Source organism: Pygocentrus nattereri, chromosome 18 (assembly GCF_015220715.1).
Source record: "Pygocentrus nattereri isolate fPygNat1 chromosome 18, fPygNat1.pri, whole genome shotgun sequence".
NCBI classification, from domain to species: domain Eukaryota; kingdom Metazoa; phylum Chordata; class Actinopteri; order Characiformes; family Serrasalmidae; genus Pygocentrus; species Pygocentrus nattereri.
The window spans coordinates 12,493,305-12,519,502 of NC_051228.1; the positions used below are offsets into that span (position 1 = coordinate 12,493,305).

General features: G+C 39.2%; 3 protein-coding genes across 8 annotated transcripts in view; 2 read left to right on the forward strand and 1 right to left on the reverse strand.

The window, feature by feature from the left end:
• cltca (clathrin, heavy chain a (Hc)) overlaps positions 1-7,661 on the forward strand; it is a 58,296-nt gene extending 50,635 nt beyond the window's left edge. For 2 of the 3 annotated variants that reach the window (XM_017717466.2, XM_017717467.2), the window contains 2 exons: positions 4,972-5,047; positions 5,814-7,661. In XM_017717466.2, coding sequence (XP_017572955.1) covers positions 4,972-5,047; positions 5,814-5,950 — 213 coding nt within the window. In that variant the 3' untranslated portion in view covers positions 5,951-7,661. Of the gene's footprint in view, positions 1-1,617; positions 4,939-4,971; positions 5,048-5,813 lie in introns of those variants that run through there. The other variant, XM_037547208.1, reaches the window with a different exon arrangement.
• On the reverse strand, positions 6,621-9,775 carry ptrh2 (peptidyl-tRNA hydrolase 2). 3 transcript variants are annotated; one of them, XM_017717471.2, is made up of 3 exons: positions 9,686-9,766; positions 9,246-9,454; positions 6,621-8,343 (listed from the first exon to the last, which is right to left on the reverse strand). In XM_017717471.2, exons 2-3 carry the CDS (start codon positions 9,250-9,252, stop codon positions 7,814-7,816), a joined length of 537 nt encoding a protein of 178 aa, XP_017572960.1. In that variant the 5' UTR covers positions 9,253-9,454; positions 9,686-9,766; the 3' UTR covers positions 6,621-7,813. The 3 variants fall into 3 exon arrangements, with proteins under 3 accessions (XP_017572960.1, XP_017572962.1, XP_037403106.1); XM_017717473.2 differs by lacking the exon at positions 9,246-9,454 and having other exon boundaries at positions 9,686-9,775; XM_037547209.1 differs by lacking the exon at positions 9,686-9,766 and having other exon boundaries at positions 9,224-9,607.
• Positions 9,776-9,791: 16 nt separating this feature from the next.
• The window catches only part of LOC108439204 (vacuole membrane protein 1-like), a 77,730-nt gene continuing 61,323 nt past the window's right edge, over positions 9,792-26,198 (forward strand). The window contains exons 1-6 of one of the 2 annotated variants that reach the window (XM_017717468.2): positions 9,792-9,888; positions 12,292-12,397; positions 16,592-16,727; positions 21,768-21,858; positions 23,353-23,403; positions 23,606-23,716. In XM_017717468.2, coding sequence (XP_017572957.1) covers positions 9,796-9,888; positions 12,292-12,397; positions 16,592-16,727; positions 21,768-21,858; positions 23,353-23,403; positions 23,606-23,716 — 588 coding nt within the window. In that variant the 5' untranslated portion in view covers positions 9,792-9,795. The remainder of the gene's footprint in view (positions 9,889-12,291; positions 12,398-16,591; positions 16,728-21,767; positions 21,859-23,352; positions 23,404-23,605; positions 23,717-26,198) is intronic. The other variant, XM_017717469.2, reaches the window with a different exon arrangement.

Sequence of the window (26,198 nt, forward strand, 5' to 3'; positions counted from 1 at the left end):
ACACATGGTGGGCCCAAATAAAATGGGAATGGTTGGTGATATTAACTTCCTGTTTGCGGCACATTAGTATATGGGAGGGGGGAAAACTTTTCAAGATGGGTGGTGACCATGGCGGCCATTTTGGATACAACTTTAGTTTTTTTCAATGGGAAGAGATCATGTGACTCATGTAATTTATTGTGAATTTCACAAGAAAAACAATGGTGTGATTGGTTTTAACGTAACTTTATTCTTTCATGAGTTATTTAAAAGTTTCTGACCACTTCATGACGACCAATCCACTTTGGAAGCTGGCATGTTTCGTGAGTGTTTCCAGCAAGATGGTGCACCACCACATTATGGGTGTCAGGTCCGAGCATTCCTAGATGAACAGTTTTCTGGAAAGTGGATTTGTGGTCGTGGGCCAGTTGAATGGCTGACTTCAAAATGTCCGCCATGGTCACCACCCATCTTGAAAAGTTTTCCCCCTCCCATATACTAATGTGCCACAAACAGGAAGTTAATATCACCAACCATTCCCATTTTATTTAGGTGTATCCATATAAATGGCCCACCGTGTGTGTGTGTGTGTGTGTGTGTGTATATGTATATGTGTGTGTGTGTGTGTGTGTGTGTGTGTGTATGTGTATGAAATAGCAATTCTGTTGCTCGAGTTGCTATGAAATTTTCTGGAGGTGTAAAAGGCAGCTGTTTAAAAAATAATAATAATAAATTTGAGGTTCAGTAGCAGCAGGAGCAAGTTTTAGCCCTTGTGCTACCAGGCTGATGTGTTGGAGTTGCTAAATCATTGCAGAGAAAGCTATACTAACTCTAAAACCTAATAACCTAATCACTAACTCACATATCTAGAACTCAACTAAAAACTTGGTGTTTGACAGTACAGTACTTCTTACAGGTGATCTGCCTTGTTGAAGGAACCTTGTTTCAGTTCATTTTTTTTGTTCACCCTTTCCCTCCTCACAAAATAGGTTGACGATAGTCTCCCAGAGTCCCAGGTATCAATTTCTTACATTTAAATTTTCTTTTAATTAAAAAATAAAAGCGAATCACACCACAACTTGAAGAACTGCACTTGTATTCAGTTGTCTCTCACTGAATAGTACTTGGGATTTAATCACTGTGAAGCCACTGTTGAGATTCACACCTATAGAAGTACATGTCATAACTAAATAATTGTCACCATATGATCTCACAAATTAAAAATTTATTTTAAATACTGGAAGTACAGGTATAAGTATTAACAGGAGCTTGGTCATGTTTGATAGTATGTTACAATTGTCATTATATTTGTTGTATAATAGTTATATATTCATATAGCCTATTATCATTCCCGTATCATCCAGCCTGTTTATCCTGACAGTTCAACTGTGTCTTCCAGAGCCACTTTTTCGGATTGTTATTTATCCTACCTAATGAATTTCTTTTGTCTGTGTACAAATCGTTCACGTTGAATGTAGGTTTTCAGTGCATTTCAGTTATTGCAACCAAATGCAAAGTACAAACATTCACTTCTAGTGTATCTAGTTTATGAAAAATGTTTTTATCCATTTATTTCCCCAATTTTGTATATATGCTCATTTTTATTTTCTAAGTTTCACCTCTTGACTTCCCTTTCAGGTTGATGCAATTAAAGATAAGGTGAAAGATGATTTTTCTTTCCTCATTCATCATCTTTCTTTTGCTTTGTTGTTTTTTTGTTTAGCCTGGTGAATTGAAACTTTGGAACTCTGCATGAGATTTTTTTTGTTGCTAATGAAATGTTACACTGCTTCTTCTAAACCACATGTGTACACAGTGTCTTATTAAGCTGACATAAACCATAGCTGTGTATTTAGTGAGCACTGCAGTACACTTGTAGTTACTAATGACATGCCTTAGTTGGGTATCTAAGACAGTCCCTCCATGGGATCCTGCTGCTGATTAATGGTCCTGATACACATACTGTCCCAACTATTACAGTGCATCAGAATGGACAGAATGGGCATTCCTAAACAAAGTTATTTGGAAAACAAGAGTAACTGTATAAAGAAACAAATTGCTGGTGTGTTTATGCAAAATGCATACATATTTTTGGCCAAATGTTTGTGGAGCCCACAGAAATGTGCCTGGCGGTTAATTCTGTGCCAGCCACCAAACACCAAATAATAGTACCACACTTGGCCTTTTATCCATTCTGTGCATTCTTGTTCTTTGAACCTGTTATTCAAGTTTTCAACATTGTAATGCTAATTGCCAGAGCAGGGGTATCAAATTTTAGGTCCTTGTGAGCCACAGTTCTGCAAGGGTTATAGGTTTTTCCTCTTCAGACAATCTGAATTCAACTTAAAAAAAAAAAAAAAAGTGCAAAATGATCTAATGAGTTGAATCAGGTGTGTTCAGATTTCTCCATAGTTCTGTTGTTGGGATGTTAACAAAATTATATAAAGTGTTGTGTTGGGACAAACAAAAGCATTGTAGGGGGGAAGAAACAGCATTTTTATAGCATTGATGATTGGAACCAGGGGTTGTGATGCAAATATGCAATGCAAATATGGACATTTACAATCCTGTAAATGTCTTCTGGGTGTTTTACATGTAATGAAATAAAATAGTGGTAAATTTTGTAAAAGAAATTTAAGGTGGAGTTCATTTTTAAAGGAGCTGGAATGCTAAACCATGCAGGGCTCTTGTGGTCCAAAGCTGGAGTCTGAAAGAGCTGCTCTAGGGTGTTCAGGGGGAAGCCATGTAATATACAAACAAGACAGACAATGTTGGAGCAGTGTAGAATTTTACCAGTTATATTCAATGGCTTGGTTATATAGTTTAGGGAAGCACCATTTTGTCTGCAAAACTTGCAACCAGTTGTGGATTGCATGAGCTCTGGCACTAAAACTGTATGCTAATAAATGCACACTAGCTAGGTTTGTGCGAGAGGACTACGGAGGGGGAACGTGCCTCTACTGTTTTAATGTTATGACATTTAAAGTGTTGTGGAAGTAATTAAACATTCGGGTTGAAGTGATTTCAGTTAATCACTTAATATTCCACAAAAATTCCAGGAAATCTGTAGTACATCTGTATCTGTATGAAACCAGATTCCGATTTGTCCGTCTTTTCAAAGATGCATATTCCCTCTTGGATGTTTGAATGCTGAGTTGCCAGTTTATCAGGAACACTTACCTTGTATCCACACTCATTGGCCAATTTATAGACACTTTGAAGGTACAAATACTGACTGTACTTCAGCTGTTACTGTGGACAATTTAACAGCCGCCTTCTATGCCTTTTCTTCATTGAAAAAGGATCACTATAGGAACACCTGTGTTTACAGTCAGTAATTCACCTGTAAGGTAGGTGTACCTGATTTAAAATGGCCAGTGAGTACAGCTACAAATTTGATGTACCTAACAATAAACTAGCAACTTGGATTCATTAATGTTTTGCTTGTAGTAATGGATTTTTTGCACCTTGGTATCATGTCACATGCTGTCCACACAAGGCATCTGCAGCACCCTGACTGACCTAAAAGGATTGCTAATTACTATTCTTTGTTTGCATTATTTATCCAAGGATCCTCTTACTGGTTAAATGACTCATGCCTGCTTTTCTGTGCTTTGGAACCGGTGCCACATGTTTCATGCACATATATTAATGGACCAGATGAACCTAAATCCTTTAAAGGCTGCTTTTAGCAGCTTTACTTTTTCAGATAATTTGAGTATGTATGAGTCTCTTCTGTGTGGATTGCTGGGTAATGAACTTAGAACTCTGTGATTTGTATACTTTAGATATTTTCAGCAGCTTTTGAAGATCATCTCATGATCTTGTAACAAAAACGTCTGGAGAGATCTGAGACATTTTGGGCTAAATGTGTGCAAATCTAGGGGACAGACTGAGTGAAATTTCTAAACCAATCCAATGGCGTCTATAGGTTGAGCTCAAAGTGGGGATTAAACATTTTCTGATTGACAACAAACCTGTCGTTAGCCCATGTATGTAACACAAGTTAGCATGGCTGCAAAGTCTCCCAAAAATAAGCCGCATACCCTTGTTTGCAGTGGATTTAACTGCCATCTGGCACCAAAAATTTGTCCCCAGACATTTATTCTTGTTGCAAGAGCAAATCTAAGTTTACCAGTTTTTGCTTCCTGACAATGAAGCAAACAATTGATTTTGACACACTGAATGTTTTTTACTCTGACTTTAGCTTAGTTCATTTGTTTTAGTTTCAAGATGGCCTGCTTTATTGACTTTACCACTTCTTTAGTCCTTATGTTGAGAGAGCAGCTGCCATTCTTCTATAATTGCTTCCATTCCTTCTGTTAGCGCTCTTGTGCATAAGATAACTGATGCACTGACGTGTAGCTGAGGAAGAAACCAAGCACCCAATTGTCCAATTAAGTTTGCCCAGTAAATTGGCAGAGAGAACATGTTGTGAAAATTTAAGCTGACAGTTTTATCTTCATAATCATTTCAAATCTAATGTGCTACAACAACAAAACAAATGTTCACGGTTAATTTACTGCACTAATTACACAGTAACAGCTCAGATTCTGTAATTAATTTAGAACTTTATCTACATCTGCCATCTGTTTCTCTTTTTGTTGTGTTTTTCCTGCTTGCTTGTTTGCATTGATTGCCTTAAGGGTTTGGTTCCCTACAGACTGATTCTGTCTTAACTATGGGAATGTTATAGAAATAGAATGGTGGGACTATGATTTGCAGCTCTGCTGATAATAATTCATCTTGTTCTCCACTTTTGTAATTATTTGAATGTATATATATTTTCCATTGAGATTTATACTGTAAAACCAAAGGAAAACAAGTTGCTAGGCATGGTCCCATCGGTTAGGGTTAATGCTTCATCCCTTGGTGAATTCTATCACAATATTACTAAAATTAGTTTTTGCTTTTTAGGTATCATTTTAAGATATATGCAGGAAAAAATATTGAAGTGTCTTTTTTTTTTTTCTCCCCCCAAATTGTTCAAAGGTGGACAAGCTGGAGACCTCAGAGTCCTTAAGGAAGCAGGAGGAGCAGGCAACCGAGACACAGCCCATTGTTTATGGTAAGAACAGTTACTGAAATGTTATCTTCTCATCTGAAACCAGAGTAACTCTGTCTATAAACATAGCTTGCAGTTGATTTCATTTGATCAGTTGCTTTTCCTGCCTGACCAGGGCAGTGTTTCCAGAGTATGCAATTTCCCAGTAAATTAGGCATTTTTGGGTTGGGCGAGGAAAAAGTGCTTTGGCGCGTGGACATAATTTGGGCTTGTTTGTCATGATTTTAGTGGGTTTTTTTAAGCATATAAAGGTTTGCCCCTCTGAGTCTAAACATTTTTGTAAGAAGCTTTTGGTTTTTCATTTTAGCAATAAACAAAAGGCACAGTGCCATGTAACAACAAATCTGCCTTGACTATCTGGGCGTAAGCACACTTAAATTTATCCAGTCAATTTATCATCAGGCTGTTACAATTACCATTACTACTATTGTATTTTTTATTTTTTTTTAATCATTTTAACATGGGATAACTACCCCAAGTTTGCAGATGCAAGATGTGTGTTCTATATAAGCTCCTGCATGGTTTGGCGCTACATCCTCTACCTGCTTTCATTAAGCAGAAAACAACTGAAAATAGGCCTACTAGGCTGGTGATATTGTGATGAGGAAAATGTCCTGCACAATCAGCTTTTTCAGTAAAAGACTGAACATGTTTTGCGATAAACTATAGAAGACGCAAGACGCTTGTATTTTCATTTTGCATTTAAAACTGAGACAGATCTTACAGTTGTGCTTTTTGGCCCTCACACTGTTTACTGTTTCTTCCACAGGCACACCCCAGCTGATGCTAACTGCAGGTCCAAGTGTGGCTGTACCCCCACAGCAGGCTTATGGCTACGGTTACACAGCACCAGCTGGTTATGGTCAGGCTCCTCAGACCCAGCCCAGCTTTGGCTACGGCATGTAAGGACCAGCCCCGCACCTCCCTCGAAATGCTGCCGCATGGTTCGGCCCAGCTCCTCCATCTATTTCCCCTGCCAAGTTCTTTACCAGCCCTCCTTGCCTGTCTTCTACTTCATGCAGGAGATCTGAGCAAAGTTTTTCTTTTACCTTTTTTTTCTTGTTTTCCTGTTCTTTTTTGTTTTTTTTTATATTTCCCTTTACACTGTCATGAAGGACTCATTTTATTTCTACATTGTCAAAGAAAATGAAAAGATGATAACCAGAAATATTTTTTCCACATTCCATGTATCAGTTAGATTCTTTTTTTTCCATTATATTTTAGGGGAATGGTTTTTGTCCAAAATGAGGACTTTACGGGAAGAGCAACACTTCTGTTGAATAAAAAAAAGGGTCTGTTGTGAAGCGTCCAATTTGCACTCTGTAGTGAGAATATAAAAATAATGTAGAATCTCATTTTGGTGTGTCTGTGTGTGTGTGAGAGCAGCTTGTTCAGTCTGTAAAATGCATTTAACTGTCGTATATTAAAAGGACAGTAAACACTGTTCCAAAATATTTGAACACAGTGACTGCCACTTCCATGAACAAACACTACTTAACAAATACAATAACATGTACATGGGAGTTTGTAGTGTTCACCAAATATGAAAGATTCTTTTAAATGCATACAGACAATATGACTTAAAAAGGTGAGATTTATTCTTTTCCCAGCCCGTGGAGGTTTGACTGGTAAAATTGCGTAGAAAACGAACATTTTTCCCCTGTTATTTACGATGTTACAGATGACCTTTCCTTGTGCAGTAACCAGTGCTCTTCATGTGGGATCATTCCATTTAGTGAGGGATAATTAAAAAGAATATTATACAGACCCCTGTGTGTGTGTGTGTTACTATTGTCCCTCTCCTCATGTTGCTGTGGGTGTGCATGTGTGGATGAACGGGCTATCATGGTGTTTGTGATGTTTCACACCTCCACACGTAAAAGTTGGCAATTAATTTGGGAAGATATGTATGCCCTTAAAATTAAACTTAAAATTTGCTTCATGGCCTAAACTATATAAACCATGCACATGCTATATAAATTTGATTTGTGCAGAATAACCTTGAATGACACCCCCCCCCCTGCATATAAACAAAGGCTTCTCTGGTGCAAACTGTGCTATGTGACATGTACTGCTCCAGTCACTCATTCTTGTTTTGACTAATACTGCTGCTATGACAGTAGATCATTGGCTTTGTCTTATTTTTCCCTTTATATTATACCCAGTGGACAGTACTGTTTACGCATAGGTGAGAAACATTGAGTGTACAATCTGTAATGGAGGGTAAATATGAGGCATCACATGGATTTAATTTTAGTATCCATTTTGCTGGTTTTGGAAATGGGCATTGAAATCTGTGCAGTATTGTAGAGCTGACAGCCATTAGAGCAGGAATATTAGCACAAAGCATTGAGTAATTTGGTCTCACTAAAGCTGCAGTTACAGGAATTCCAGGATTCATTCAGGTCTCCACTGGGTATTTGAGGGAAGTCAAACATTTTGAAATTGTTTATTTTGGAGATGATTTTAAACAAAGATGTTTAAGGATTCATAGTTGCCTGATTTAACCTGAAGCTAGAAGACCCATCTCTGTATATATACATTTACAATGCAAACAAAATGTACTCATATGGAAGAGGTGAATTACTTGCTTCTTAAAATAAATGGTCAAACTGCACAAAGCTGTGTTATGTTTTTCTTTGATAGTACATAATTTCATCCAGAATCCACTCAGATTTCGTCCTTTTCAAAAAACGTAGATGGAGAATTTGCACAATTCTAGAAAATGTTGGACAATCTAGGGGATGCTGTCTCTAGTGACCTCAGTGTCTAGTATAGTTTCAAGTGTCCCGTTACTTTGTCCACAAGATCTGCAGGCCCTGGGCCAACCCCAAGAACAGTCCTTGAACCTGGTGCAATTTGGGTTCTTCCAGCATCTTGAATAAGGCTGACTGGCAACCCAACTTCTTTTGCATGGGTCAACAGTTCTAAAAGGCATTCTTCATTTGGTGCCTTGACCACTACTTTGGGCTGACCACAGTATTCCCACTGTTTTAGAAGATCAGGATTTCTGCGCTGTACCTGCTTGTAAGCGGACACTGCGGCATGAGAGCATTGGGCTGCCACTTTGCCTTTGCCCATTTTAAGGTCAGTCCGGACTACAAGGATCATTTTGAATTCGCCACTCTCTCCCATAATGCTGCTTTCATTGGCACTGCTGGCGTTTCCACAAGCTGCCACCAGTCCACGGGGGGGCCGACTGAGTCGACCTCGGAGGTACCATCCAAGGCAGAGTCCACAACCGACCCCGGCTAGCATGCCCAAAGTTAACGGACTGTACAAGGAGTCCATCCTGAAACCTGGTTACATTACAAAAAAAATTAGGTATAGGTATACAGACACTTTCCAGAGAATGTGGTTAAAATCAGCAGACAATCTTATAGACAGAAGCACGTCTTACAGTGAATTACGTGATTAAGTGTACTAAATGAGCTTTCCTTTAGTTATGAGTTCAATGCTGACGAGAACTATTAACACTTATTTTCAAGAAAAAAAAACATCCGTCAGCCTAAATTTGAAGATTTTCATACTAGAACAGCAATTCTAGTAGCTTGCGAAAAGAGTTTAATTATTTAGCTTATTTAATAAAAACTTCAATAAAACATGGTCATAGGAACTAAACCTATATTCAGTCATCCAGAGAGAAGGGGGAGCTAAATCAGTTCAGCTACCTAAATTCCGGTAATAACTGGTCATTTCCCAATCTAAATATATCAGAATAACAATGGAAGTTATTTGAAAAATATCCGATGGTATATGCCAACGCTGAATAATAAATACTGTCTTCAGCACATTTGGACTCAAACTCCTGATTTAACCTAGCTTACTATAAACAGTTCAATGTCAATATTTCAGCATTAACGAGAGAAAAACCTTGGTTTTTACTACACAGCAGCAACCGAACTTTTATTACAATGTATAAACCTTTAGAAACGTAAGTTTTGTTGAAAAAAGACAAAAAAGACAACCCGAAACGCCCATAAACAAGCTAGCTTAGGTTAGCTAGCTAGCGTCAGCTAACTGGCTAATTCCACGCTGAATCGCTATTAGCCGGCGCGGCCCACATAAGACTGAATATCAGATCAGGTTTCGCTAGCCGTGGTTTGCTTCCTGTACACTTTAAGATGAAACGTCAGGGGTCATACGACTGCAAACGCTTACATTTATTTATTTATTTACTTTTTATTGAAAGCTTTCTCACCAAACATCACTTCGTACTTCTGCCGCGTCCTCTTGTACAATGTGACTTGGTCCCCCGTTGATGACCTCACAAAAAACGGGCTGTTCGAGTAAACCGCACAATCTACGATCTTCAAGTCATGCACGCGGCGAGCTTGTTGCGAGTTGTTTAAAGATCCACGAACGTACGCGTTACATGGAAAGGGACTAGAATGATAAAGTGTCTATATTCTGAGAGCAGAGCGTGATACAAAATCACCATGACATACTCAAACATTGGCGTTAATCAAATGCAACATTATCAAAACGTCACATATGCTGACGTTCCGATATCTACAAACCACATAAGCTAAACCAGGACACAAGTCCTACATTTACATAAAACATTTACGGACAGTATGATGTAGGAAACATTTTGAATACAGCAAATACTAGAAAACATTTTGAGTAGGCTAACCTCACCGTGCTCTTAGACTGCATTTGGATGGATTAAGCGGGCTCAGGTAAACCGTCTGATACTATCCACATGCTGCAAGGTTTGGTCGTGATCCAGATTGGTCCACTGGTACCGCATGAGCGGAAATACGCGCCTCAGGTTGAACGCACGTATTGCACAGTGCTGCAGCGACCTGCGGTTGCCGTTTGACAGGGAGGCAAAGAGGAAGGTAAGAAAGATCGCTGTCTGGAGTTGCGAACTGCTGCTATAATGCATGCAACAAATCAACAGAGCATTAGTCAGAGACCCAACTAACTCTACTCGTTATTCTGCATGTGTCAGGTGGAAATAAGGCAGTGAGGCAGACTTATCTGAGTGACGGACATTACTGTATGGTCCATGTGTCTTTTCTTTTCTTACGCTATGTTTTCGTGCTCTGCTGTGGTTTTCCATGGAAGCTGTAAAGGGTAATTATTAAATTCTTGTTCATTCATCTGTGCCAGTGCTAACCTAGTAGGGGCATTAGAAAGAAAGCAGAAAAGGATAAGTGCAGTGCGAGGTGCCAGGATCCTGAATTAGTGCTGATTTATGGTCTGACTTATGTTCAGCTCGATAGTTCTAAAATGATCTTTAGCTAAAAATGTATTTTCTAAAAAATCAGTTAATGGCAGAGAGGTATAGGGTGTTGTGTAGCAAAATGATAGTCCACAAAGAAAACTATAAGTAACTTAGAAAAACTGAAGACACATGTAGGTTTACTGGTTTTAGTAAATGAAATGGCTATAGAAAATCGATTTGACAGGTTTCTGTGGAATGCACAGCTGTACACCAGGTCAAACTGAATGAATTAGGTTAGATGTCAAATTTTAAATTTGACAGAAATTTTAAGGAAGCACCCTCATCTGATTATGACGGTGCGGGCACTGTTCAGGTCCTCTTCACTGTAAATAACGTCAGCTAGACTCTGAGTAAGTGCCTTTTAGAGGAGCTCAAGTCTAGGATTAGTCCTCTTGGTAGTCTGTACAGGATTAGCTTCTGTTAGTGCCAGTTTTTTGACAAATAATACCAAAGTCTGATTAACATGCTTGCGTTTGACTGTATGTCTACTGTGGGAAAATTCGTAGTGTTTTTTTTCTGAATATTGCTGTATTTTGTTGCTCTGTGCCCTTCTCAGCAAGATTCAATGGCTCATGTCTCAATGCCTTTTTTAAATTGAACATAATAGATTAGACTTCAGTGTTGCTTAGGCCTATGTAGGGCACAAGTGTGCAGTGTGCACAGCTGCATACACAGGCCACATTACAGTGCTGCTTTAACTGATTGGGTACTCTAAAATCTGTGCTAGAGTTGCTACAGTGAGCTCTAGGGACTGAACCTAATTTAAGCCAGGCAGTGTGAGGAAGTTTTGAAATCAAATTTCCTGCCACTCTCATAGCTGTGGACCTGATGATAGAGACAGAGCCTTGTTATGAATTCATTTATGTTGTAGAGATTATGCATTTTGAGTGCAGGTGTGTGGCAGAAGGCTTTGTGTCTTTGAGAAAAGACTGTGGTACCCAAAAGGTCCTAGACCAGTGAGCCTGAAACTGGCCTGTCATCAAAAGTCTCATTAGCAGAGTGAGAGTAATGCTTTCTATTTCAGCATCCAGTTACCTGTTCCTAGATAGGCACTACCACTCTGATTAGTTTCAGTATCTACCGTAAGATCGCCTTTCCCCAAAGTCCTGCCTTCCTTAATCTGCTTGGTTCCTGTTTTCAGCAGTGAGGAAGTCTTGAAGTAGTCCTCTAATGTTTTCGCTGTCCTTTTTTTTTTGTAGGTTATTTTGGGCAACACTTGTGGCGAGGGGTGGGTTTTTCTTGTGTTTGCGTACACTGAGGAGGAGATGTGGTATTTGCTACTTCGTATCTGAGATCAGAGCAGGATATCATGAACACATGAGCAAATGGTTCTTACCATTGCACAAGTGACATTCATATCCAGATATGGGTGGTCTGTGTAAAGCAGTGTCTCACTACTACTTTACACAGGTAAAGAGAACTTCCACAAGGTAGTACAGGCTCTTTACAGATTTTTTCAAAATTTCTGCATATTTCACTCTTTGAGGTGTGAACAAAGTCACTCACATGGTGTAATGTGAAGTGGCTCATTGTGGAGAAATTTATCAACCAGTGAGCCTACTGGTGTCTTATGAGTTTTTATATGTTAAAAATGTTTTAAAAAAAACATTTGTATTGAAAAAATACATTTTAGGCCAAAATCTGATTTCAAGATTAATGTATTAATACAATATTTCAGGTATTGGGCAGTGTATTCATAAGAATTTCATTTTTGAGAGGTAGCTTTTAGTGACATTAAACTCCTCAGATTGAAGGTCTGCTAAGACTAGGTCCTTCACAGGAGAGTGATGGTTATCAATAGGAGTGCATGTGGTTATACTGGCCTTAATACGTGTGAAAGGTTGCTACATTGTCACAAGAGGGAATCTTTGGGTTAGTACAGGTCTGACTGACAGTTCTGTGCAAGAGAGCAGAGTATTGATGGTAGAGTGATTGACACAGGATGAGGAAAAAAAGACAAATATCTTTCTTTCTTTCTTTCTTTCTCCCTCTGTTCTCTCTTCATTTCTCCCAGGTTCCCAAGGCTGAGATGAATGAGACTCAGACCAACTGTGAGCGTCCTCAGAGGAGAGCAGGCGTTAAGGAGCACCGCAATGGGAGGTCTGCTACTAAGGAGGCAGGTAAGCCATTGAGACCTGGAGTGTCCTGCTTTACCACAAAAAAATTGCAAGATCACAATGAAAATGTGTTAATTTTATTGGGTGTTCGCCTTGGGTGATTTAGTTATTGTCCCATGCACAGACAGCTTTATAGAGTGCTCTCAGAAAAGCAGATAAAACTTTTATGAAACTATAATGGCTCCAGGATGTGGTTTATGTAACATGAAGAAAGCTTCAAGATTATTGGCCTCTGTCAAGCACTTATATTTGGTACATGCTGTACTGCGCAGATGTAAGAGACCACCCTTCATAAATTAAATTTCCACTCAAAATGGCCATTAAACAGTAATTAATAATAATAATAATAATAATATATAATATAATGTAATGAGTCACAGAAGAATTTAAATTTGAGTACTATTCTATTTACTTTTCAATGCCAGCAATATAAGGAAAAAGATAATTGAAATAAGTGTATGATAATTGAGTACTAATCATATGAAGTAGTAACAGATCTGTTTAAAAGAGATAAAAATAAATGAAAGGTAGAAATTAAATTACAAGCTAAAAGAAAGAGATACATTTTGAAATGTTTCTTAAAAGTGTGCTCTGAGCTTGACTGTCTAGTTAAATTGAGTTCCAGTTTAGAAGTATAATAACAGTATAATAACAGAAAGAGGCCTCCCTATTTTTTGCAGAACATCACTATCTTCAGATCTGAAGTCAAGTGTTAGAACATCCGTAGAGAGACATTCTGTGAGGTATGCAGGTGCTGTGCCATTCAGAGTTTTAAAAACTGGCAAAAGAACTTTAAAACCTAAAAAACTAATCTATCCTAAAGATGTAGCAATGTTTTTTCAATATTTCTACACATTATTAATTTTTCGGGAGATATTTCTGGGGACATACAATATGAAGATAATTCATTTGCATAAGAAATTGGAAAGTGAAATGGAAAATACATGTAAACTGGAATTAAAGAATATATAGAAAATGGGACTTTTATCCACCATGCAAGACTTGACAGACCACCAAAATCATCGCTGTCAAATAAACAGTACTTTAAAGTCAACCTGAAATCAAAATGGACTTTGTTCTTGGGGTCATTTTAAGCACAAACTACTGTTTTCCATTGTTCAAAAGACAAAATTTTGTTTTTTTTCATATACTTTGAAGTGTAGATGCCTTCTGACATTTGGTTCCACTACCATGTTCAGCAGTGTAACACTGGGAAGCGAGGAGGCAGACGCATATGCTGAGATAAGCGACTTTTATTGAGGGCAAATCCAGGGTTGCGGGTATGACAGTCCAGGTTCAAATGGCCAATACGAAGAGATCGCAAGACAGACATGACTAACAGAACACAGGCTAAACACAGAGAACTAATAGCGAAAGTACAACTCAAACAAGCATACATCAAACAAAGAAAACATCCAGCAAACAACAATTCAAACAATCAGGACATCTAACATCAAACAAACATCCCAAACGTCAAACAAAGACCAGCAAACACGGGGCTTAAATACGAACAAGGATAACGAGGGACAGGCCTAAAACAGGTGGGAACAATCAGGGGCGGAGTCACTAAACAAGGGGGCAGGACTGAAAACCAAAACAAAGATGCACATGGACAGCACTGGGAAGTAAACACAACATGAGCACATGGACAGGACTGAGAGGCGCCAATCGTGACAAGCAGCAGGGAACAATCGTACTAACCAATAATATGTCAGTATGTTTTTCCACCCCTTCTCACCACCCTGAGCTGTCACTGAGCAAAAACACTGATCGCCACCTCCATCCCCAACACTTCTGAGTTATTTCAGTTATTTGTTTAAACTGGCAACCCCTGTTTATGTTTAACACAAGTGAGGGAGTTCAAAAGTATATGGTAGTATTTGAGCTGCTTTCTAATGTTTTCTGCAGGTCAGCTGATGATGAGGGTGATGTGCACCAGCACACACACAGTTCATCTCTTGATAAAAAGCCAAAGCAATGCAGATGCTAAAAGTCTAGCCTGCTAACTGGTGTTTCACCTGGTCAATGTCTTGGTTTAAAAATATTTATATATTAAAATCAAGCTTTTAACACTGATGAATCATGTTTAAAAAATACTGAAATTCATATCAAAATGTCATAGTTCTTTTTTGACATTTCTCCAAACCAAACAAATTCTGCATTAGACTGCATTAGACTCTCTTATTTGTTTCAGAAGGCCCGTTTTTCACAATTCAATCAAATCCTGTCAAGATAAGGAAGAAAAATGCTTTCTGATTTCTGATTGAAATTGATTTCACTGGAATTCGTAAGAAAATCAAGGTATATTGTTCTGTAAGGACGTGTAGCTGCCATACTCAGAAAAAGGCTTAGACAAAAAGGAATATTTGCTAATTAAAGCTGATGGTAGTCTCAATGGACTGTTCACCCCAGAGTGCAGACTTCAACATCACTGAATGTGTTTGAAATCTTCTAAGACCAAACTCTGGAGGAAAAATATCCCTGCCAATTTCTTTGAAAAACTGAAAGCAAGATCAGCGGTAATCCAGCTGATAGTGACAGGACTAATGAGTGCAGCAATACATATGGGCCAAATCCTAATGTCAACCTAATACAAACATTACTTTTGCCAATTATCTGCCAGTAATGAGCTTTTAGTTATTTTGTTTTTTTATCATTTAAATATTAGTTTTGTAGTGGGTTAGATGTGAGTTGGGGATACACCCGTATGTTGCATCAAATAAATCGATAAGACATAGACCAGTTATTTTCCACGGTTGTTACTTTCAGATTCATTTATATATATTCTTATATTCATCAGTTTGCTTGAGGCAAATGCATGTACAACCCCAATTCCAATGAAGTTGGGACGTTGTATAAAACATAAATGAAAACAGAATACAATGATTTGCAAATCCTTTTCAACCTATATTCAATTGAATACACTACAAAGACAAGATATTTAATGTTCAAATGGATAAACTTTATTGTTTTTTGCAAATATTCACTAATTGTGAATTTGATGTCTGCAACACGTTCCAAAGAAGTTGGGACAGGGGCATGTTTACCACTGTGTTACATCACCTTTATTTTTAACAACACTCTATGAGCGTTTGGGAACTGAGGACACTAATTGTTGAAGCTCTCCCATTCTTGCTTGATGTACAAGTTCAGTTGCTCAACAGTCCGGGGTCTCTGTTGTCGTATGTTGCGCTTCATAATACACCACACATTTTCAATGGGAGACAGGTCTGGACTGCAGGCAGGCCAGTCTAATACCTGCACTCTTTTACTATGAAGCCATGCTGTTGTAACACGTGCAGAATGCTGCAATAAGCAGGACATCCCTGAAAAAGACGTTGCTTGGATGGCAGCATATGTTGCTCCAAAACCTGTATGTACCTTTCAGCATCAATGGTGCCTTCACAGAGGTGCAAGTTACCCATGCCATGGGCACCAACACACCCCCACACCATCAGAGATGCTGCCTTTTTAACTTTGCGCTGATAGCAATACCCAATCATGACACCTGTTTCCAATTAACCTGTTCACCTGTGGAATGTTCCAAACAGGTGTTTTTTGAGCATTCCTCAACTTTCCCAGTCTTTTGTTGCCCCTGTCCCAACTTCTTTGGAACATGTTGCAGGCATCAAATTCAAAATGAGTGAATATTTGCAAAAAACAATAAAGTTTATCCGTTTGAACATTAAATATCTTATCTTTGTAGTGTATTCAATTGAATATAGGTTGAAAAGGATTTGCAAATCATCGTATTCTGTTTTTATTTATGTTGTACACAACGTCCCAACTTCATTGGAATTGGGGTTGTAAATTAAAGCTAGTTGAAAACACATTTATCGAGAGAGGTCACAGGTCTTACTCAAACACCAAAAGTTTGAACTTCTTACTGGTGCTACAGTACATATGGACAGCAGCAGTTAGTAATGTTTATGTGTTTGGGCTTGAGCTATTTCTTTTATCAGTTGGGAGTTATTCAGCATCAGTAGCAAGAAAGCATGATAACTAATCAGCCTATTTGGCCACTTTAGGTTTATACTTTAATAGTTGCATAACATAAACAGAAATAGACTATTAAATTGTTAAATTGTTTGTGGAAGTGGGTCATCAGCTAAATTTTCATGATACAACTGGCCTAAATTCAATCTTTTAGAACTGTATGTGGAACAGGTCCTTTTGGTTGGTGTTTGTTTTTTTTAGATGCTGCATCTCTGAGTGAACTGAAGCAGAGGGATAAAAAGGAGAGACTCACTCTGGTGCTATGGAACAGGCCTGCTCTTACTCTTCACTACTTCCTCCTAGAAATGTTCATCACTCTGAAGGAATGGATTAGGAGGTGAGGAGAGCAGTGGCCATATTCACAAACACCTTCTTATAAAGGAAAGCATTAGAATGAGGTTAAGAGATCACTTCCTGGCCATTTTTTACGGACTGCTCAGCAGGAGAGAAAAGAATAGCCAATGTCCCTACCTGACCTGCGGGCTGAGTCACGTTGTGTCTATCTGTTGTTGAAATTCTAAATGTTTCACAGTCTATGGAAGGGCAGTATCCGTAATACCATTTGTTTCCTGTGGCTGCAACAATCACAAAATATGAAGTGGACCAGTAGTTCAACAGAAAATGCAGCATTCGCTGTTTTGCTTTGCACCTCTTTAAGGGGACCAGTTTGATTCAAACCATACCAGCAAACTGACCCCACAGCATAACAAAGCCACCTGACCCAGGATGTTAATTGCTTAATTGTATCATGTACATCTGTCGGAAAGCATTTGTACTCATTGCGTTTATACACTCATTTATTCAGGCCTTTTCTTTAATTTGTCACCTCTCTATACAAATTCATGATTGAATCTATGTTGCAACTTTATCTGGGGATAAACTTTTACAGCCAGCTATGGCTAGTAAGAGAGCTTGGAAGCTGACACTGCAGAACAGCTTAACTAAGACATTATTCATTCACTTTCAGTTCTAATAAAGTGGTTGAGTTAGGGTTTTTACCTAATCACTGAGCAGTCTGAAGCCATCATTAAAAAATATATTTTTGGTTTGGCTCCTTTTATTTTTTGTATGGGAATGTTATAGTATGTATGTAGTATGTAACACTATGTGTTACATCATGACTGAGCAGATAATTGTTTTTATATAAAAATTGCAACTTTTAAAATGCAAGAGCTACAGTTTTAATTACACTCTATTTTATTTAATGTTGTCTTATTAAGTTTCAAGTGGAGAAATTTAACCTAATAGCATAAAGCTTGTAATCAGCAGTCTGGCACATTACATTCAGCATTAAAGCCTCAAGCCCAAAAAATGGACGTGCTATTCTTCTTGAGGGAAAAAAGGCTTGGAATCTCAATTGCATTATTAATATTATTATTTTCCCCAAACCTTTCAGTCCAACCATTTCCCATCTTTGTTCTAACATCTTTAGTACAAACAATTAGATATCAAAGATATTAGATATGTGTCTGGATGTGCTTTCTTAACTCGTATATTCCACAAACAAAAGTGCTCAGCTGCCAAATTTCAACAGTATGCACAAATCCTGGGATGGACCAATAAAACAAGTGCAAAAAAAAACAGATTTTGCTCACTGAAAGACATTGGAAGCCAAATACAACCCATTTCCTAAACACTTGGGGTGCTGTGCAAAATGTAAATAAAAACAAAATTCTATGATGAGCAAATCATTTAAACCCCCATATTTAACTGACAGTAATACAAAATAATACATATATACATATATGTAATATATATAATGCCATATATATATATAGTATATAATAATAATAATATATATAATATATATATTATTATATGTAATAATACATATAATAATAACATCTTCATATGCAATGTTGAAACTGAGAAATGTTTTTGGTTTTTGAAAATATTTGCCCATTTAGAAATTGATGCCAGCAACACGTTCCAAAAAAGTTGGGACAGGGGCAATAAAAAGGCTGGTAAAGTTGTGTAATGCTAAAAGAAAAAGACACCTGGTCGTTGATTGGCAACAAGTCAATAACATGATGGAGTATAAAAAGAGCATCTCATAGAGGTGGAGTCTTTCAGAAGAAGGGGGGTTCACCACTCTGTGAGACACTGCACAAGCAAACAGAACAACAATTAAAGAATAACATTTCTCAACATAAAATAGCAAAAAACGTTTGCTTTTTATCACTTACAGTACAAAATACCATTTAAAAGATTAAGAGAATCTTTAGAAATGGACATGTTCACTGTGAGGTGTACTCACTTGTGTTGCCAGCTATTTAGACATTAATGGCTGTGTTGAGTTATTTTCAGAGGACAGTAAATCTACACTGCTACTACTTCAAGTAATATTCAAGTTTCATTTATATATTCATTTATAATATTCATTTATATTATTACTGCCACCCAGACAACGTCTTTTTCAAGGAAGGCCTTACTTATTTCAGTAAGAAAATGTCAAACCACATTCTACATGTACAACAGCATTGCTCCATATTAAAAGAGTCTGGGTGCTGATTTGGCCTGCCTGCTATCCAGATCTGTCACCCACTTATAACATTTGACATGATGAAATGAAATTATTGAAATGAAAAATGCAACAAATGAGCCCCCGAATCATTGAGAAGCTGAAATCCTATATTAAAGAAAAATGGGAAAACATTTAGCTTTTTTTGGAAATGGGGTCGTATATATACACACACATATTTTATATATATATATATACACACACACACAGTATCTCACAAAAGTGAGTACACCCCTCATATTTCTCATATTTATGCAAATATTTTCATGGGACAACACTATATAAATGAAACTTGAATATTACTTGAAGTAGTAGCAGTGTAGATTTACTGTCCTCTGAAAATAACTCAACACAGCCATTAATGTCTAAATAGCTGGCAACACAAGTGAGTACACCTCACAGTGAACATGTCCAAATTGTGCCCAATTATGTTGTTGTCCCTCCATGGTGTCATGTGACTCCTTAGAGTTACAAGGTTCCAGGTGTGAATGGGGAGCATGGGGAGCAGTACAATTCTCTCATATTGGCCACTGGATATTCAACATGGCACCTCATGGCAAAGAACTCTCTGAGGATGTGTGAAATAAGGAGATTGCTAACACCCTAAAACTGAGCTATAGAAATGGTGGCCAAGGTCATACAGCAGTTTTCCAGGACAGGTTCCGCTCTGAACAGACCTCACCAGGGTCGACCAAAGAAGCTGAGTCCACATGTTCAGCGTCATATCCAGAGGTTGGCTTCAAAAAATGAGTGCTGCCAGCATTGCTACAGAGGTTGAAGAAGTGTGAGGTCAGCCTGTCAGTGCTCAGACCATACGCTGCACAGTGCATCAACTCGGTCTGCATGGCCATCATCCAAGAAGGAAGCCTCTTCTGAAGCTGATGCACAAGAAAACCCAGAAACAGTTTGCTGAAGACAAGCAGTCCAAGAATATGGATTACTGAAACCATGTGAAACCAAGATAAACTCATTTGGCTCAGATGGTGTCCAGCATGTGTGGTGGTGCCCTGGTAAGGAGTACCAAGACAACTGTGTCTTGCCTACAGTCAGGCATGGTGGTGGTAGCATGGTCTGGAGCTGCTGTTCATTAAGGGAAACATTAACTCCAACAACACCAGCCACTTTATTAGGTACATATTGCTAGTAAAAGGTTGTATCCCCTTTTGCCTCCAGAACTGCCTTAATTCTTCGTGGCATACTTTCAACAAGGTGTTGGAAACATTCCTCAGAGATTTTGGTTGGTTATCTGTTACCTGTCTATCACCTCAAACCAGTCTGCCCATTCTCCTCTGATCTCTCACATCATCAAGGCATTTTCGTCCACGCAACTGCCGCTCACTGGATATTTTCTCTTTTTCGAACCATTCTCTGTAAACCCTAGAGATGGTTGTTTGTGAAAATCCCAGTAGATCCCAGCAGTTTCTGAAATACTCAGACCAGCCCGTCTTGCACCAACAACCACGCCACGTTCAAAGTCACTTAAATCACCTTTCTTCCCGATTCTAATGCTGAGTTTGCACTTCAGCAAGTTGTCTTGACCACGTCTACATGCCTAAATGCATTGAGTTGTGGCCATGTGATTGGCTGATTAGGTATTTGTGTTAACAAGCAATTGAACAGGTGTACCCAATAAAGTGGCCGAGAGAGAGAGAGAGAGAGAGAGAGAGAGAGAGAGAGAGAGAGAGAGAGAGAGTGTTTACCATCCTTCTCAAAGTGGTAGTTAAATTATGTATAATCTCTGCTTCTTGCTGTTGCCTTTCAAATTATTGACTAGTCAACTATTAGTTTGACTATTAACTTGTCACAGTATTTGCCAGCTTGATCTGATGGGTTCACTTTGGGTCAGTGAATTATCAGAGAATACGTCACAGCTGATAACTTTGGCTACAATAGATCTTGCCAAAATTTTCAATCTACCTTTAAGTCCTTGTGGTAACCTCAGAAATCTGCAAGTTTACAAGTGATCAAGAGCCCTCTTGCTGAACACAGAAAATATCCTAAATTGTTGCAGACCATCAGGAATGTCACATTAGATCACTTGCAAGTTTGCTCGAATGTGAATTGGAACAGGGACTTACCTTGGTGACATCTTGAAGCTATACTCGTGCAGAAGAGGATGGATAATGTCCTGTTGTGATAAACTTATTAGTCATATCATCACTTTGGCATGAATGAAAAAGAAATTTTTCATCAGAAGTTTGACCCCCCCTCCTTTGACAGTAAGGGCAAGTGGGAGATTGTGATTGAACGACTCACACAGAGCTGTGAGAATGACGTGGTCATGTTTCTTAAATGACTAACTGTAGCCGTCTCAGCCTACAGTGCGAACTGCCGGCCTATTCCCCGATATTGCTCTACAATGACGTAAATGCCTCTGGAAAATAGGTCAAGCGATGCTCAGCTAGCTGGTGTGGGATTGTATTTAATAATAGTTATGTTTTCAGGTGAAAACTGGATGTGCTAAATCTCAGTAGCTGGAATGTGTTTGTTTGTATTTGCTTAGTGTGGGAAACAAAGAAACAAAGTTACTAAAGGTATAACTGGTTTTCTTTAGACCTTTATCTTAAGAGTGATCAGTGCTTCTCCGTCTGAAATTTCTCCATACATTATGCGGTCAATCATCTTTTAGCTCACACGTATTATTGTCACATCTGCTCTTCACTGCATAGTACTGTAATAGGAAGCCCACCAGATAAGTGAGAGAGCGAGCAGGGAAAGCCCTTAATGCTGTTAACATGGATCAAAAGCTTAGACCGTCTCCTCAGATGGCCACTGATTTGTGTCTGTTGCTGTGAGCTAAACCTCTCACTTCACCCAGAAGTCTTCCTCACTCTTCTGCTCCTCTTCCTCCCCCAGGCTGTGGCAGCAGAGAGGAACGGCCTTCGCTTTCCTGCTACTCCTTTTCCTCTTCTTCATCACTTACTCCATCGAAGGAGCACATCAGAAGGTGATCTTTACAAGTTATATAAGCATTATACAAGTGTAGGAGCAGGCAGGATAGTCAAGGCTGCAGCCTCAGTTAATTTCAGAAGACGACTGAAATCACTAGAAGGCAAATTCAGTAAAGCGTGTGTGAAAATGGTTACCACATGTAGTTTCAGTAGCATGAAGTATGACTGGTTACTGGCTATGCACATACAGATTTTGCTTTTTCTCCAGCTTAGAAATTTGCTTGTGCTATTGTTTTTTTTTCTTTTCTTCTAACCAGGCCTGTCCACAGAACATGGAGCGCTGAGTGTACACCATAAGCCACAACACTGTCTCTCATTGTAGTTACTGAGATATAGCAGTCTTTTCAGTTCCTGATTTAGTTTGATCTGTGTATCTCTTTCCACAGTAGACACTGACAAAGAAGCTTCACAGAAATCTCTTTGTGATGCAGTGATGGGGGATGATTTTGCTAGTGTTATACAATGTTGACAATTCATTGCCATTGTATTAGTGTTATGCAAAGTCTGTAATGTGGCAGTTCATGACCATGTTAACATTCGCTAGAGCATACATCTTACAATACAACCTCTTAAAATACCTTCTGGTATTTAGCTTATAGTATTTTAGTCTACACTACATACATTATTATTGAACTACAATGAACTACTAATGAGGCGAGTGGTTCCAAACCTTTAAACGGTAGCGTTGTTGTTTACAGCTGTTTGTGTAAAGATTTTCTGAAGTTACGAACAGGCTCTGTGCTAGCAAATGGCTTTATATCTGATGTTGTGGTTCCCTAAATTCTGAGGTAGCTAAACCACTAAACTTAAAGCTAACCCTGTCATCTTTGCCAGTTATGCCAGACAGACAGATTGGATGTACTCGGCTGGCAGGGAAGATGAGTGTAGAAAGTTCTCGATTCACATGTGTGAGGGAACAAATGTGGGAGAGAGAGGTAGAGCGGGAGTGTGGGGGCAGAGAGAGAGAGCGAGAGAGATAGAGAGAGAGAGAGACCGAGAGAGAGAAGAATGTGTATGAGATAGAGAGAGAACGAAGAGAGGGGACGTGAGGAAGTGCGTGTGTTTTCTGTTTTGCTGGATTCCTGGTGAGGCAGAGCTCACCAGGAACTCTGCCAGAAACCCATGATGTTCCCATAATAATCCAAACCCGTAAATTTCACTGCGACTACGAAAACAGCCCCCCCCCTCTTTTTTTTTTTTTACCGAGGGGCATTGGCCTGTCGGACGGGAAACGCTACACGGGGAGAGATGGAGCGGGCGAATAAAGTGAAAACAGGAGAGAAAGACGAAGCTAATGAGAGAGAAATGGATACGTAAGCGTGGTTGTGCGCGCGTGAGTCAGTGCGTGAAAGATTGAGCGAGAGAGCGCGCGAGCTGCAGCAGGGGCTCGACTGGCTGTCCTCTCGCGCTGTGTTGTGTAAGACTTGGCTAGCTGGACTAGAATAACACTCTTATTCTCTCTCAGTGTTCTGAACTCTCTCACCCTCCAGCTCTGTCCTCCCCGAACTCCGCAACAGCAAGCAACAACAACTCGCACAGAGGTGCCTCTTCTCCCTCTCTCTCTCTCTCTCTCTCTCTCTCTCTCCCCCACTCCCTCCCCTCCCCTCCATTCCCTTCCCCTCCCTTCCTTATGTCGCACTTTCTGTTTCACCTCTCTCCCTCCACGCCTTCTCTCGTTCCTTTTCCCCATGTGTGCGTGTATATGACTGCACACGGCTCTCACGCGCTGCTCCGTCTCCTCAGTATGTGCGGCTGCTGGAGAAGAAGTGCCTGTGGTGCGCCTACTGGCTGGGCTTGGGTATTCTCTCGTCCGTCGGACTCGGCACTGGCTTGCACACCTTCCTCCTTTACCTGGTGAGTGAACGCCGTGATTCGGACTCTTCACATTAAATGTTTCGTCTGAGTGATAATTCATCCTGTTTTTCTATTGAACTGGCTCTGGAACTGGTGTTTTCATGCTGCTGATATGATCAACGTGCATGCAATATCACTAAACGCCCACCGTGTACCTGTTGTTTACGTGCCGTTTCTGGGTGCCTAAATTAAACGTGCTATATCAAACCCTACTCTGTTAAATGTGCTCTGATCTACACGTGGGCTGCATACGTGGGATATATCCGAGTTGCATATTTCACATGGTTATATGAGGATTTGAGGTGTAGTTCATGCGCGTGTGTGTGGGAGCTGTTTGGTAACTTGGCGTGCGAGCGTGTGTGCGCGCGCTTGATGGTATGGTACACAGTGTTTGGATCAGTTGTCATTTCACGAGCACTATTGGAATGGACGAACTCACTGACCCCGAGCTAGCTTAGCTCCCTCCCTCCCTCGCACACGCACTTCCCTCTCTCACTCCTTCTCTCCCTCCCTCACTCTGTCTCCCCATCTATCTTTGCCTCTCTCGCTCACACACTCACTCATTCACTCTCACACTCGTCTTGCAGTCCTCTCTCTTATTTCTCTCCCTCCTTCTTTCTTCCTTCTTTTCCGCGTTGTTCAGCTGCCTCCCCCCTTCCTGTCTCTCTCTCTCAGCTGAGTTCCTGGGCCGACATATAGGTGTTGTAACAGATCGGAGCTTATTCTCTCCAGACATCTGGTTATTCTTAACGCAGACGATCTGCGTCACAATCGCAGTTGGCAGAACCCGTGGATTCAGGCGGTGAAGAATGTACTAGAGACTTTCTCTGGAAAGCTTGCTTTCCTGTCCTAGATGTAATGCGAGAACTTTTTTTGAGTGACTTTTTCAGAAGCGTCGTACGTGTTTTTCTGATGGAGCGATGGCGCCATCTACTGTTCGTTTATGGAAACAACATTAGGGTGTTCTTTAGTGTTCTGTGCTTAATCTTGACATTGATCAGTAATTCAAAGTTGGGTCTCACAAACCTGTATGATCTTGTGGTGTAAGTTCAGTTGTGCCAGTTCAGATCTCAATCTTATTTGGCTTCTCAAAAACCATCAGAGGGGGGAAGTAAGTCACGTTTTTTTTTTTGAGTATTTTGCTTTGAATATACACTATATTGCCAAAAGTATTCATTTGTTTGCCTTTACAAACATATGAACTTCAGTGACCCATTCTTAATCCATAGGGCCAAAGGTTTTAATATGATGTCACTCCAGACACGTCTCCACCGCTCTAGAGTCCGGTGGCAGCGCTTTGCACTGCTGCATTAAACGGTTTGCATTGCGCTTGGTGATGTAAAGCTTGGATGAAACCCATTCCATGAAGTTCTCTATGTGCTGTTCTTGAGCATGGTGTGTGTGTGTGTGTGTGTGTGTGTGTGTATGTATATATATATATATATATATATATATATATATATATATATATATATATATATACACATATATATATATATATATATATATATACACACACACACACACACACCATGCTCAAGAACAGCAATATATATATATAATGACTGCCAACTTCCTAGAGATGGCATATCTGTTTTCATGGGTATCAGTATCAGGCCTATATCAGCAGAAAATTCTGGATAATTTGCAGGGGAAAAAAAACAAATCTAGCCTGCAATACCACAGATTCACATTGTGTGATGTCATGTTGTTAGCAACGTATTTCCACTGTGGTGTAGTAGTGTTTGAGTAGTTTAGCATGATAGCCTACATATTAAGTGAAATCCTTCTTTAAAAATAGCTCATTTTAAGGGTTATTAGTTTTTAAACAAGAAGTGTCTGATTTTGCCTATACGTGAAATTTTGGAATCAATTTTGTCAAAGAAAATGTATCACACCGAAGGTATATGAATGGATGGATGGGTTGATCAACAGATGGATGTATTGATGTGTGGAGCCCTTTTCTGCAAATTAAGTTTAGTTTTTGGAAGGAACTTTGAGAATATGGATCATCAAATAGATTATATAGACAAATGGGATCAAATCCTTCCTCACGCCCACATAGGCACACACACGTACATACATAGATGCACACACACAAAGACCATTTAGCAGACATAGTCACTCATTTGTATTATGCATATTCTAACAGAGTCTTTTCCCAGTAATTTTATATGTATGTATGATGAGTGTAGTCCTAGTGTTTATATGACCCACTTTATAAAACACTTTGCACACTGTGCAAAATGTAAATAACAAATAGAACACACATCATTTATGCATGTAAAATGAAAATAGTACAAAGGCAACATTAATGCTCAAGATGAGAAATTTTATTGTTTTTTTGTAAAACATATGCCCATTTTGAATTTGATGCCTGCAACACATTTCAGAAAAGTTGGGACAGGGGCAACAAAAGAAAAAAGTTGTAAATTTGTTGGTGATGAAGTTGTATAATGAAAAAAAACACTTAGTGGAACAT